General features: G+C 51.8%; 1 protein-coding gene across 1 annotated transcript in view; it reads left to right on the top strand.

Moving 5' to 3' along the window:
* IFIH1 (interferon induced with helicase C domain 1) overlaps positions 1 to 9,715 on the top strand; it is a 152,391-nt gene extending 142,676 nt beyond the window's left edge. Inside the window, exons 15-16 of the mRNA XM_075317265.1 lie at positions 5,661 to 5,754; positions 9,435 to 9,715. Coding sequence (XP_075173380.1) covers positions 5,661 to 5,754; positions 9,435 to 9,614 — 274 coding nt within the window. The 3' untranslated portion in view covers positions 9,615 to 9,715. The remainder of the gene's footprint in view (positions 1 to 5,660; positions 5,755 to 9,434) is intronic.
* The last annotated feature ends 2,541 nt before the right edge of the window (positions 9,716 to 12,256 follow it).

The raw sequence follows: 12,256 nt of genomic DNA, 5'->3' as shown, positions 1-12,256 counted from the left end.
ACTGCCATCTCCTGTCTCAGTAATGAAAATATATTTCTTTGTCGCTGCATTGGGAGACCCAGACAATTGAGTGTATAGCTTCTGCCTCCGGAGGCCACACAAAGTATTACACTTTAAAAAGTGTAACCCCTCCCCTCTGCCTATACACCCTCCCGTGCATCACGGGCTCCTCAGTTTTATGCTTTGTGTTGAAGGAGGCACACATTCACTCAAGCTCCCATTTTAGTCAGCAGCAGCTGCTGATTGTATCGGATGGAAGAAAAGAGGGCCCCAACAGGGCCCCCGGCATGCTCCCTTCTCACCCCACTAAGTCGGCGGTGCTGTTAAGGTTGAGGTACCCATTGCGGGTACAAAGGCTGGAGCCACATGCCGTTTTTCCTTCCCCATCCCTTAGAGGCTCTGGGAGAAGTGGGATCCTAACCGGTCACCATTCACTGGGACCGGGCTCCCTCCGCAGCCCCTGGGGGAATCTGACGGACAGGAGACTGAGTATCATCAGGGACAGGCCCTGCATCTAAAAGGTACTCTGTGTTCCCTTGGGGAAGGTGCATGGAGCGCCTGTGTTACAGACGCTGCAGCGGCTGCTGTTTTTTTGTGACGACCGGGACTACCGCGCCGACCGCGCCTGTTTGCCGGCCGCGTTATTAAATTTAGTCCCCGGCTTCTGCGGCCTAGTACCATAACTCCCGCCCCCGGGCCTGCCAGTCAGGGGTAAGGGCGGGACGGTCGACTGGACGTCGGCAGTGAGGGCTGGAGCATACTTAGGTGTTCTCCTCCCCCCTCCCTGAGCACTGTGGGGCACCAGATTCCCGCACTTTATTAGTCACGCCCATGGCTCCCTCCTCCCCTGAGAGCTCTGGCAGCCATATTTACAATCACTTCTGCCGGTGGAGGATTTCAGAACGAGCTCTACAGCTCTGGGAGGCCCAGGCAGGGAATCTGGTGGACACACAACCGCTTTGGGCGGTCGGTAAGCCACACCGGTTACCCGGTGCTGGCCCCCCTTGGGTGCCGAAGTGTATATATATATATATATATATATATATTTGTATACATTTTCTCTGTTCGGCCGCATTGTTTTGCATTGTTTTGCTTTTGGCTATATACCCTCAGTGATCACTCTCAGAGGAGACTACAGCATGTCGTCCGCAAAGAGCAAGGGTGCCAAGGCACAGGCTTATTTTGCAACCTGTACCTCTTGTGCGGCTATGTTACCTGCAGGTTCCACCTACCCTCACTGTGTGCAATGCTCGGCCCCTGTGGCACTCACTCAGCCGGAGCCTCGGGCACTAGTGGGACCCTCGGCTCAGGTAGAACCGCCGGCTTCCACTGTCCAGGTGGCAGGGACAGAGTTTGCAGTTTTGGCTGAGAAACTCTCTGAGTCGCTTTCACAATCCATGGCTCAGTCTATGGACAGATGGTCTGCTAAGATACTAGAAGCCTTGCAGTCCAGATCGGTTACACAGGCCCCGGGCACTGTGAGTTCATCGCCCCCAGGCCCCTCTCGGTCGGCGCAGCTGAGTGCTCCTGGGGTGACACCTAGGTCCCACGGGGAGGACTCCGACACGGACCGCAGTCCCAGACCGGCTAAGCGGGCTCGCTGGGAACCTTCCCCGGCTTCATCACGCTGTTCGGGGTCTCAGCATGAGGACTCTCTGGAGGATGAAGCGGAGGTCGCAGCTCAGGGCTCTGATCCTGACGTTGCTCTCAATCTTGATACACCTGAAGGGGACGCCATAGTAAATGACCTTATAGCGTCCATCAACCAGGTGCTAGATCTTTCTCCCCCAACTCCACCTATAGAGGAGTCGGCTTCACAGCAGGAGAAACACCAGTTTAGGTTTCCAAAACGTACACGGAGTACGTTTTTCGATCACTCTAACTTCAGAGATGCTGTCCAGAAGCACAGAGCATTTCCGGACAAGCGCTTTACTAAGCGCCTTAATGACACACGTTACCCCTTCCCCCCTGACGTAGTTAAGGGTTGGGCTCAGTGTCCCAAGGTGGATCCTCCAGTCTCTAGACTGGCGGCTAGATCCGTAGTATCAGTGGCAGATGGTTCATCGCTCAAGGATGCCACTGACAGGCAAATAGAGCTCCTGATGAAATCCATCTATGAAGCCATAGGCGCGTCCTTTGCTCCGGCCTTTGCAGCCGTGTGGGCACTCCAAGCTATCTCAGCTTGTCTGTCTGAGATTAATGCAGTCACACGTACCTCTGCTCCGCAAGTTGTGTCTTTGACTTCTCAGGCATCAGCCTTTTCGTCCTACGCCATGAACGCCGTCCTGGACTCAGCGAGCCGTACAGCGGTAGCGTCCGCCAATTCTGTGCCAGTCCGCAGGGCCATGTGGCTACGCGAATGGAAGGCAGACTCTGCTTCCAAGAAGTTCTTAACCGGTTTGCCATTTTCTGGCGACTGTTTGTTTGGCGAGCAATTGGATGAAATTATTAAACAATACAAGGGAAGGACTCGTCCTTACCCCAGTCCAAACCAAAAAGACCTCAGCAACGAAAAATTCAATCGAGGTTTCGGTCCTTTCGGCCCTCAGCCAGGTCCCAATCCTCCACGTCCAACAGGTCAGAGAAAGGCCAGAGGAACTCTTCTGCATGGCGGTCTAAGTCACGTCCTCCAAAGACCGCCGGAGGAACCGCCTCCAAGGCGGCCTCCTCATGACTTTCGGCCTCCCCAAACCGCATCCTCGGTCGGTGGCAGGCTCTCCCGCTTTTGCGACGCCTGGTGGCCACATGTCCAAGACCGATGGGTGAGAGACATTCTGTCGCACGGTTACAGGATAGAGCTCAGCTCTCGTCCTCAGACTCGTTTCTTCAGAACATCTCCGCCCCCCGAGCGAGCCGATGTACTTTTTCAGTTTGTGGCACTGCCTTTCGGCCTGGCGACAGCCCCACGGGTCTTCACCAAGGTCATGGCATCCGTGGTGGCGGTCCTACACTCTCAGGGCCACTCGGTGATCCCTTACTTAGACGGTCTCCTAGTCAAGGCACCCTCCCGGGTGGCATGTCAACACAGCCTGACCATTGCTCTGGAGACTCTCCAGAGGTTCGGGTGGATCATCAATTTCCCAAAGTCAAAATTGACACCGACCCAATCACTGACTTACCTCGGGATGGAGTTTCATACTCTCTCAGCGATAGTGAAGCTTCCGCGGGACAAACAGCGTTCGCTGCAGACAGGGGTGCACTCTCTCCTTCGGACCCAGTCACACCCCTTGAGGCGCCTCATGCACTTCCTAGGGAAGATGGTGGCAGCAATGGAGGCAGTTCCCTTTGCGCAGTTTCATCTGCGTCCACTTCAATGGGACATTCTCCGCAAATGGGACAGGAGGTCGACGTCCCTAGACAGGAACGTCTCTTTCACTGGCAGCCAAAACCTCTCTTCAGTGGTGGCTTCTTCCCACTTCTTTGTCGAAGGGAAAATCATTCCTGCCCCCATCCTGGGCTGTGGTCACGACGGACGCGAGTCTGTCAGGGTGGGAAGCGGTTTTCCTCCACCACAGGGCTCAGGGAACCTGGACTCCGGCAGAGTCCTCCCTTCAGATCAATGTTCTGGAGATAAGGGCAGTGTACTAGCCCTAAAGGCGTTCCATCGATGGCTGGAGGGCAGACAGATCCGCATACAGTCGGACAACGCCACGGCGGTCGCGTACATCAACCACCAAGGCGGCACACGCAGTCGTCAAGCCTTCCAAGAAGTTCGGCGGATTCTGCTGTGGGCGGAAGCCACAGCCTCCACCATCTCCGCAGTTCACATCCCGGGCGTAGAAAACTGGGAAGCAGACTTTCTCAGTCGCCAGGGCATGGACGCAGGGGAATGGTCTCTTCACCCGGACGTGTTTCAAGAGATCTGTTGCCGCTGGGGAACGCCGGACGTCGACCTCATGGCGTCTCGGCACAACAACAAAGTCCCGGCATTCATGGCACGGTCTCAAGATCATATCCTGGTGCTCTGATCGGGGTTTTACCCCCTGGCCGTTTGCCTTACCCACTTTTCTTTCTTTCCTTCAATCCGGAATGGACAAGGGTTTGTCTCTCGGCTCTCTCAAGGGACGAGTACCGGCGCTTCCATGTTTTTTCAAAAGCGTCTAGCCAGGCTTCCGCAGGTCCGCACGTTCCTGCAGGGAGTTTGCCACATAGTTCCACCTTACAAGCGTCCGCTGGAACCCTGGGATCTTAACAGGGTGCTAACGGCTCTTCAGAAACCACCTTTCGAGCCGATGCGGGATGTCTCTCTATCACGCCTTTCGCAGAAGGTGGCCTTCCTAGTGGCAGTCACATCACTTCGGAGAGTGTCTGAGCTAGCAGCGCTGTCATGCAAAGCCCCCTTCCTGGTGTTTCACCAGGATAAGGTGGTTCTGCGTCCGGTCCCGGAATTTCTCCCTAAGGTGGTATCCCCTTTTCATCTCAATCAGGATATCTCCTTACCTTCCTTTTGCACTCATCCAGTTCATCAATGTGAAAAGGATTTGCACTTGTTAGATCTCGTGAGAGCACTCCGGCTCTACATTTCTCGCACGGCGCCCCTGCGCCGTTCGGATGCGCTCTTTGTCCTTGTCGCTGGCCAGCGTAAGGGGTCGCAGGCTTCCAAGTCAACCTTGGCTCGGTGGATCAAGGAACCGATTCTTGAAGCCTACCGTTCTTCTGGGCTTCCGATTCCTTCAGGGCTGAAAGCCCATTCTACCAGAGCCGTGGGTGCATCCTGGGCATTGCGGCACCAGGCTACGGCTCAGCAGGTGTGTCAGGCGGCTACCTGGTCGAGTCTGCACATTTTCACGAAACACTATCAGGTGCATGCCTATGCTTCGGCAGATGCCAGCCTAGGTAGGCGAGTCCTTCAGGCGGCGGTCGCCCACCTGTAAGAGGGGGCCGTTTTTCGGCTCTTTTTATCGAGGTATTCTTTTACCCACCCAGGGACTGCTTTTGGACGTCCCAATTGTCTGGGTCTCCCAATGGAGCGACCAAGAAGAAGGGAATTTTGTTTACTTACCGTAAATTCCTTTTCTTCTAGCTCCTATTGGGAGACCCAGCACCCGCCCCTGTTCCCTTCGGGCTGTTGTTCTTTTGTGTACACATGTTGTTCATGTTGAATTGTTCTTTTGGTTCATGGTTTCAGTTCTCCGAACATCCTTCGGATTGAATTTACCTTAGACCAATTTATAAGTTTTCTCCTTCCTGCTTTTGCACCAAAACTGAGGAGCCCGTGATGCACGGGAGGGTGTATAGGCAGAGGGGAGGGGTTACACTTTTTAAAGTGTAATACTTTGTGTGGCCTCCGGAGGCAGAAGCTATACACCCCAATTGTCTGGGTCTCCCAATAGGAGCTAGAAGAAAAGGAATTTACGGTAAGTAAACAAAATTCCCTTCATTCACTGGAGACACATTTTACAGGGAATTGAGTCTTGAGAAAGAAAGATCAGTCTACGAGGAGAAAGAAGCAGATTTATGTAATTAGATATATAACAAAGTTTTTTATTTTTATGTTTGCTATTGATATATGGACAAAAAATTGAAACTACGGTTACTCTTTAAAATTTAAGTTATATCTGACTGTCTATTAGAGGCTTAAGGGTAAAATGATGAAATGTATCTATTTTCTAAAACAGCAGCCTTTGAATAATATATCGTTTTTGTTTTGTTTTTTTCAGGAAACGCTACAAAAAAGGAGAAAATAAAACACTTCAAGAGAAGTTAGCAGATTACCAGACAAATGGCGACATCATTTGCAATAATTGTGGCAGAGTAAGTGACGCTTCAGTGGGGAAGATTTCTCCAAACTTTCTAAAAGAAAAACGTTCTGTTACTGATTTCAGCCAATCGCATGACTGAACCATACCGCCATGTCACCATACTGACAGCTCAGCATGCCCCTGCCTCCGATTGGATGGCTGAACTGCCCACCACCATACTGACAGCTCAGCAAGTCCCTGCCTCCGATTGGATGGCTGAACTGCCCATCATACTGACAGCTCAGCAAGCCCCTGCCTCCGATTGGATGGCTGAACTGCCCACCACCATACTGACAGCTCAGCAAGTCCCTGAATCCGATTGGATGGCTGAACTGCCCACCACCATACTGACAGCTCAGCAAGCCCCTGCCTCCGATTGGATGGCTGAACTGCCCACCACCATACTGACAGCTCAGCAAGTCCCTGCCTCCGATTGGATGGCTGAACTGCCCACCACCATACTGACAGCTCAGCATGCCCCTGCCTCCGATTGGATGGCTGAACTGCCCACCACTATACTGACAGCTCAGTAAGCCCCTGCCCAAGATTGGACTGCTGATCTGCCCATCACCATAATGACAGCTCAGCACACCCCGATCTCCGATTGGACGGCTGAACTGCCCATCATCATACTGATCATACTGATAGCACACCCCGATCTCCAATTGGACTGCTGAACTGCCCATCATCATACTGACAGCTCAGCACACCCCGACCTCCGATTGGACGGCTGAACTGCCCATCATCATACTGACAGCTCAGCACACCCCGATCTCCGATTGGACTGCTGAACTGCCCATCATCATACTGACAGCTCAGCACACCCCGATCTCCGATTGGACGGCTGAACTGCCCATCATCATACTGACAGCTCAGCACACCCTGATCTCCGATTGGACTGCTGAACTGTCCATCATCATACTGACAGCTCAGCATGCCCTGACTCTGATTGGGTGGCTGAACTGCCTATCATCTAACTGACAGCTCAGCATGCCCCAACCTACAATTGGGCGGCTGAACTGTCTCTACCCAAGATTGCATAAGCAAGGATGGTTGAGCTTAGGGAGATCAACATCCACACCGCGGAGACACCATCACGTGTTTCTCAACGCAGTGATTCTAGAGCAATGCCCCCTGGGAAATATGGAAACAAGAAAGCCGCGGAGACACCATCACATGTTTCTCAACGCTGCCAGGAAACTAGCCAGGTCTTTCACCGGGAAGGAACAACCACGGGAAGGACAGTCTCAAGTCAAGGAGCGTTGAGAAACATGTGATGCTGTATCCGCGCCTTTCTAAGGGGGCGGTTCGTGCGGCATCACAGAGACGTCACACGGCAGCCGTCCAATAGAAGCGGAGGGGCGGAGAGCAGCAGAAAGAAAGACACGCCCACCTCGTTGCCGGAGGACGCAGGTACGGTGTTGTTCCTTGTTCCTGGGGTGTTACACGTAGCGATGTGTGCTTGCCTCAGGAACGACGAACACCTGCATCCTGCACCAGCAAAGATATTTGGGATTGGAACGACGTGTCAAACGATCAACGATTAGGTGAGTATTTTTGATCATTAGCGGTCGTTCATACGTTTCACACGCAACGACGTCGCTAACGAGGCCGGATGTGCGTCACGAATTCCGTGACTCCAACGACATCTCGTTAGTGATGTGGTTGCGTGTAAAGTCGCCTTTACTAATTACTTTGCCAGTTTTCCCCATTGACTTGCATTGCACACACTATTTGGAATGAATCCGCGAGTATTAGACAGTTCTCGTTATGAGTATAGAGAGTAGAAATAGTTAGATACTTGGCCAACTCTAATTGCAACCCTAACATTATATGATAGCCTATGACAATCAGTGTATCTGTCATTAATCTACATAAAAGTTGATTAGCTTTGTACATGCCATACCTTTGCTGGTACAGTTCCTGAGCTGCAGCCTCAGTATGATAGTTCAGAGCTGCATTCACAATTCTTCAGAGCTGAACTCCACCTACCAAAGAGATAACGTTAAAACTACAGGGCCCCAATCCAAAAGTTATAACAGAGTCCCAGCAGAGCTTGTGTTATTATTAATACTAGTGTTTTGTTATACGGCAGAACGCTCTTGTAAGCACTGGTTTGAAGCTGATGGTATTAGTGGAGCTCACTGTTAACTCCAGCTTCATTGTTGTGCTTACACAATGGACAGCAGCGGTGGTCGGTCTCCTAGGCAACGAGTTGTAAACAAAAGAAAAGTGTTAATATTTCAAGAAATGATGCTTATTTTAAAAAGTTGTAAATTGCAAAAGTGTTTGTTTATACAAGCACTGTCCGACAATATCCATCTATGAAGGTGGAAATAAACCTTTAAATAGCTTATACGACCAAAAGTAATACCCCGGATGCCCCATAAATATAAACATACAGCCTCATTAATGCTTTCCTTATGGGAAAAGCGGGATTTGCCTCTTAGATCAAAGAAGGACCAAGCTGTTCACCTTGTGAATCAATATGCAAAATTTCATGCATTGATTTCTTTTTTGCTTCTGGAAGTCCTGGGTACAAATCTTATTGTGCCAAATAGATATGTAGCGCCCCTGAGCCACTCAGGGCACTACAAGGAACTGCATCCTCTTGGGGATGCAGGACCAACCCCCTGGGACCTGGAGTACCAGTGCCGATACCACCAAAACACAACCAAAATCCTAGTTCTCCACTCCACACCGGACATAGAGGGTTAACCAAGTAAGGGGATGGTCGCCTAGAGGGAATGAGTCCCGGATTTAGCCGGCCTGGTGGGAGGGGTCAAGTCAGTGTCAGTTGAGAGAAGTGTGGCACACAGAGAGGTGTGCGGACGTGCCTGAGCTGGCTCCGTGCAGCGGTAACCCCGGGGGCACGGGAGAGAGGTCGCCAGGACGGGTACGGACAGGTACTGCTGGGACCGGAGCACGCACGGGGCACAGGGCCCTAGATCAGGCGCCAGTTTTATACGGCTTGATAATCACCTGCACGGTGAGGACACCTTCATGGACTTCACCGAACCAAATAATCCGGGGGCATCAGCAGTAAACTAGGATCGGGGTTCGGACACTTACCTCCCCACAGGGTACGCACTGCCCGGCGTACAGAGAAGGAGGCTGTACCCCAAAATGGAAAGTCGGGCCCCAAATGCTCTACGCTACGGGGACCCAACCAACAGAGAGTGCCGGGGACAGAGCAACCTGGGTCACTACATTGGCACTGATACTCCATGGGACCTGAAGCAGCAATCCAAGTGTCCGAGTAAGTAGAGACTGTAAAAGACAACCTGGTGTGGTCTCCATTATTACCCCGTTACATCTCCCAGGCACGGCCCTACCTGCGGAGGGCCTAAGACCATTGCTGCAACCACCATCTGCTCTGGGAGTACCCACATTCAGCAGTGGCGGTTCCTTAACCGCAACCCGCAGGTGGCATCACATGAACATTAACTCTTATCTCCCCTGTAAATATTCCCCTTTTTACAAAAGAAGCCCCAGGGCATCGGACCGGGCAACGGCCACCAGAGTGACATTCCCATTTGCAACTGCCCAGGACCGACTACCCCGTTCCCTGGGCACGACAGCTACCAATGGATAGATTGTAGCCGAAAGTCAACTTGCTTGTCTGTGTAGGTGTCATCCATGCTTTCCTTGTTTATTACTTTTTGTAATATTCCTTTTATGTTTGTTTCACAGACATGGGGGACTATAATGGTCCATAAAGGCACTGAACTTCCCTGCCTGAAAATCTGTAACTTTGTCATCAACTACAAGGATGAAAAGATGACCAAGGACACCTTAGATGTTTGGCGAGATCTTCCAATAAAGTTCCCACCATTCAGATTTCATTCTGATGATGAAAGCGACGACGACTAAATAAAATATTTTGGTACTGTTTTCTGCTGCTTATGTAACCTGAACACAGGTGGGAATGTCAATCTGTGATATATATATATACATCTGCTCAGTACACACACACAATATATATATATATATATATATATATATATATATATATATATATATATATATATATATATATATATATATATATATATATATATATATATATATATATATATATATATATATATATATATATATATATATAATATAAATATATATATATATATATATATATATATACACACACACACAGGGTTGTCCAAAAGTAGGTGGACAGTATGTGTAATAGGGTTATCAAACATGGTGTAAAGTGAAACTGACTCAGTTGCCCTTAGCAACCAATCAGATTCCACTTTTCATTCTTCACAGACTCTTTGGAAAATGAAAGGTGGAATCTGATTGGTTGCTAAGGGCAACGGAGTCAGTTTCACTGTACTGTTTGCTAACCCTATTACACATACTGTCCACCTACTTTTGGACCACCGTGTGTGTGTGTGTGTATATATATATATATATATATATATATATATATATATATATACTAGAAGGTGGCCCGATTCTAACGCATCGGGTATTCTAGAATTTATTGTGTAGTTAATGTATGATTTTTGTTATATATATAGATGTTGTGTGTAGTTGCCAAGTGTTTGTGTAGAGCTGTAAATGTTCTGAGTGTTGTCTGGGTGTGGCGGGGGGGTGAGAGCGGTGTTGTTTGTGTGTTGCGTTGTGTGTGTTGCGTTGTTTGTGGAGCGCTGTATGTGTGCAGCGTTGTGTGTGTGTGTGGTGATGTGTGTGTTGCGCGGTTTGTGTGGGTGTGGGGTGCATGTGTGTGTTTTGGGGGGAGGTATGTTTTGTGCAATGTGTGTGTGTTGCGCGGTATGTGCGTATATTTGTGTATGCTGCGGTGTTTGTGTGTTGGGTGTTGTGTGTGTGTGTGTGGCGTTGTCTGTGTTTGTGGGTGTCTGTGTAGGGCGGTGTTTGTGGTTCCCAGTGTGTGTGTGGTGTGTGTTGTGCGCGTGTGGCGGTGTGTGTGTGTTTTGGGGGGAGGTGTGTACCCCCATCGTGCTCCATCCCCCATGCTGCGCATTCCCCATCATGCTCCATCCCCCATGCTGCGCACTCCCCATCGTGCTCCATCCCCCATGCTGCGCACTCCCCATCGTGCTCCATCCCCCATGCTGCGCACTCCCCATCGTGCTCCATCCCCCATGCTGCGCACCCCCATCGTGCTCCATCCCCATGCTGCGCACTCCCCATCGTGCTCCATCCCCCATGCTGCGCACTCCCCATCGTGCTCCATCCCCCATGCTGCGCACCCCCATCGTGCTCCATCCCCCATGCTGCGCACCCCAATCGTGCTCCATCCCCATGCTGCGCACTCCCCATCGTGCTCTATCCCCTATGCTGCTCACCCCCCATCGTGCTCTATCCCCCATGCTGCGCACCCCCCATCGTGCTCCATCTTCCATGCTGCGCACCCCCCTTCGTGCTCCATACCCCATGCTGCGCACCCCCCATCGTGCTCCATCCCCCATGCTGCGCACCCCACATCGTGCTCCATCCCCCATGCTGCCCACCCCCCATCGTGCTCCATCCCCCATGCTGCGCACCGCCCATCGTGCTCCATCCCCCATGCTGCGCACCCCCCATCGTGCTCCATCCCCCATGCTGCGCACTCCCCATCGTGCTCCATCCCCCATGCTGCGCACTCCCCATCGTGCTCCATCCCCCATGCTGCGCACACCCCATCGTGCTCCATCCCCCATCGTGCTCCATCCCCCATGCTGCGCACCCCCCATCGTGCTCCATCCCCCATGCTGCACACTTCCCATCGTGCTCCATCCCCCATGCTGCGCACTCCCCATCGTGCTCCATCCCCTATGCTGCGCACCCCCCATCGTGCTCCATCCCCCATGCTGCGCACCCCCATCGTGCTCCATCCCCCATGCTGCGCACTCCCCATCGTGCTCCATCCCCCATGCTGTGCACTTCCCATCGTCCTCCATCCTCCATGCTGCGCACTCCCCATCGTGCTCCATCCCCCATGCTGCGCACTCCCCATCGTGCTCCATCCCCCATGCTGCGCACCCCCCATCGTGCTCCATCCCCCATGCTGCGCACTCCCCATCGTGCTACATCCCCCATGCTGCGCTCCCCCCATCGTGCTACATCCCCCATGCTGCGCACCGCATCGTGCTCCATCCCCCATGCTGCGCACTCCCCATCATGCTCCATCCCCCATGCTATAATAGTTCTCCTATTATACTCAGAGAGGAGTATAATAGGAGGACTATAATAGGAGTAGTCGTTCTGGGGGGAGAGGAGTATAATGCCGGCTCCCTGCACATGTGTACCGGGAGCCGGTGTACGCTGGTAACTATGATACACATCGGGTAACTAAGGGACCTTAGTTACCCGATGTGTATAATGGTTACCAGCGTTCACCGGCTCCGTCACGATCCCAGTATCGCAAGGTTATGTCTGGCGCTGCTGGGATCGTGATGGAGCCGGTGTATGCTGGTAACTATGATACACATGGGTAACTAAGGGACCTTATTTACCCGATGTGTATAATGGTTACCAGCGTTCACCGGCTCCGTCACGATCCCAGC

The sequence above is a fragment of the Anomaloglossus baeobatrachus genome, chromosome 7 (assembly GCF_048569485.1).
Source record: "Anomaloglossus baeobatrachus isolate aAnoBae1 chromosome 7, aAnoBae1.hap1, whole genome shotgun sequence".
NCBI lineage: Eukaryota > Metazoa > Chordata > Amphibia > Anura > Aromobatidae > Anomaloglossus > Anomaloglossus baeobatrachus.
Note: the sequence above shows the minus strand (reverse complement) of the source record. Positions and strands in the feature narration are given on the sequence as shown.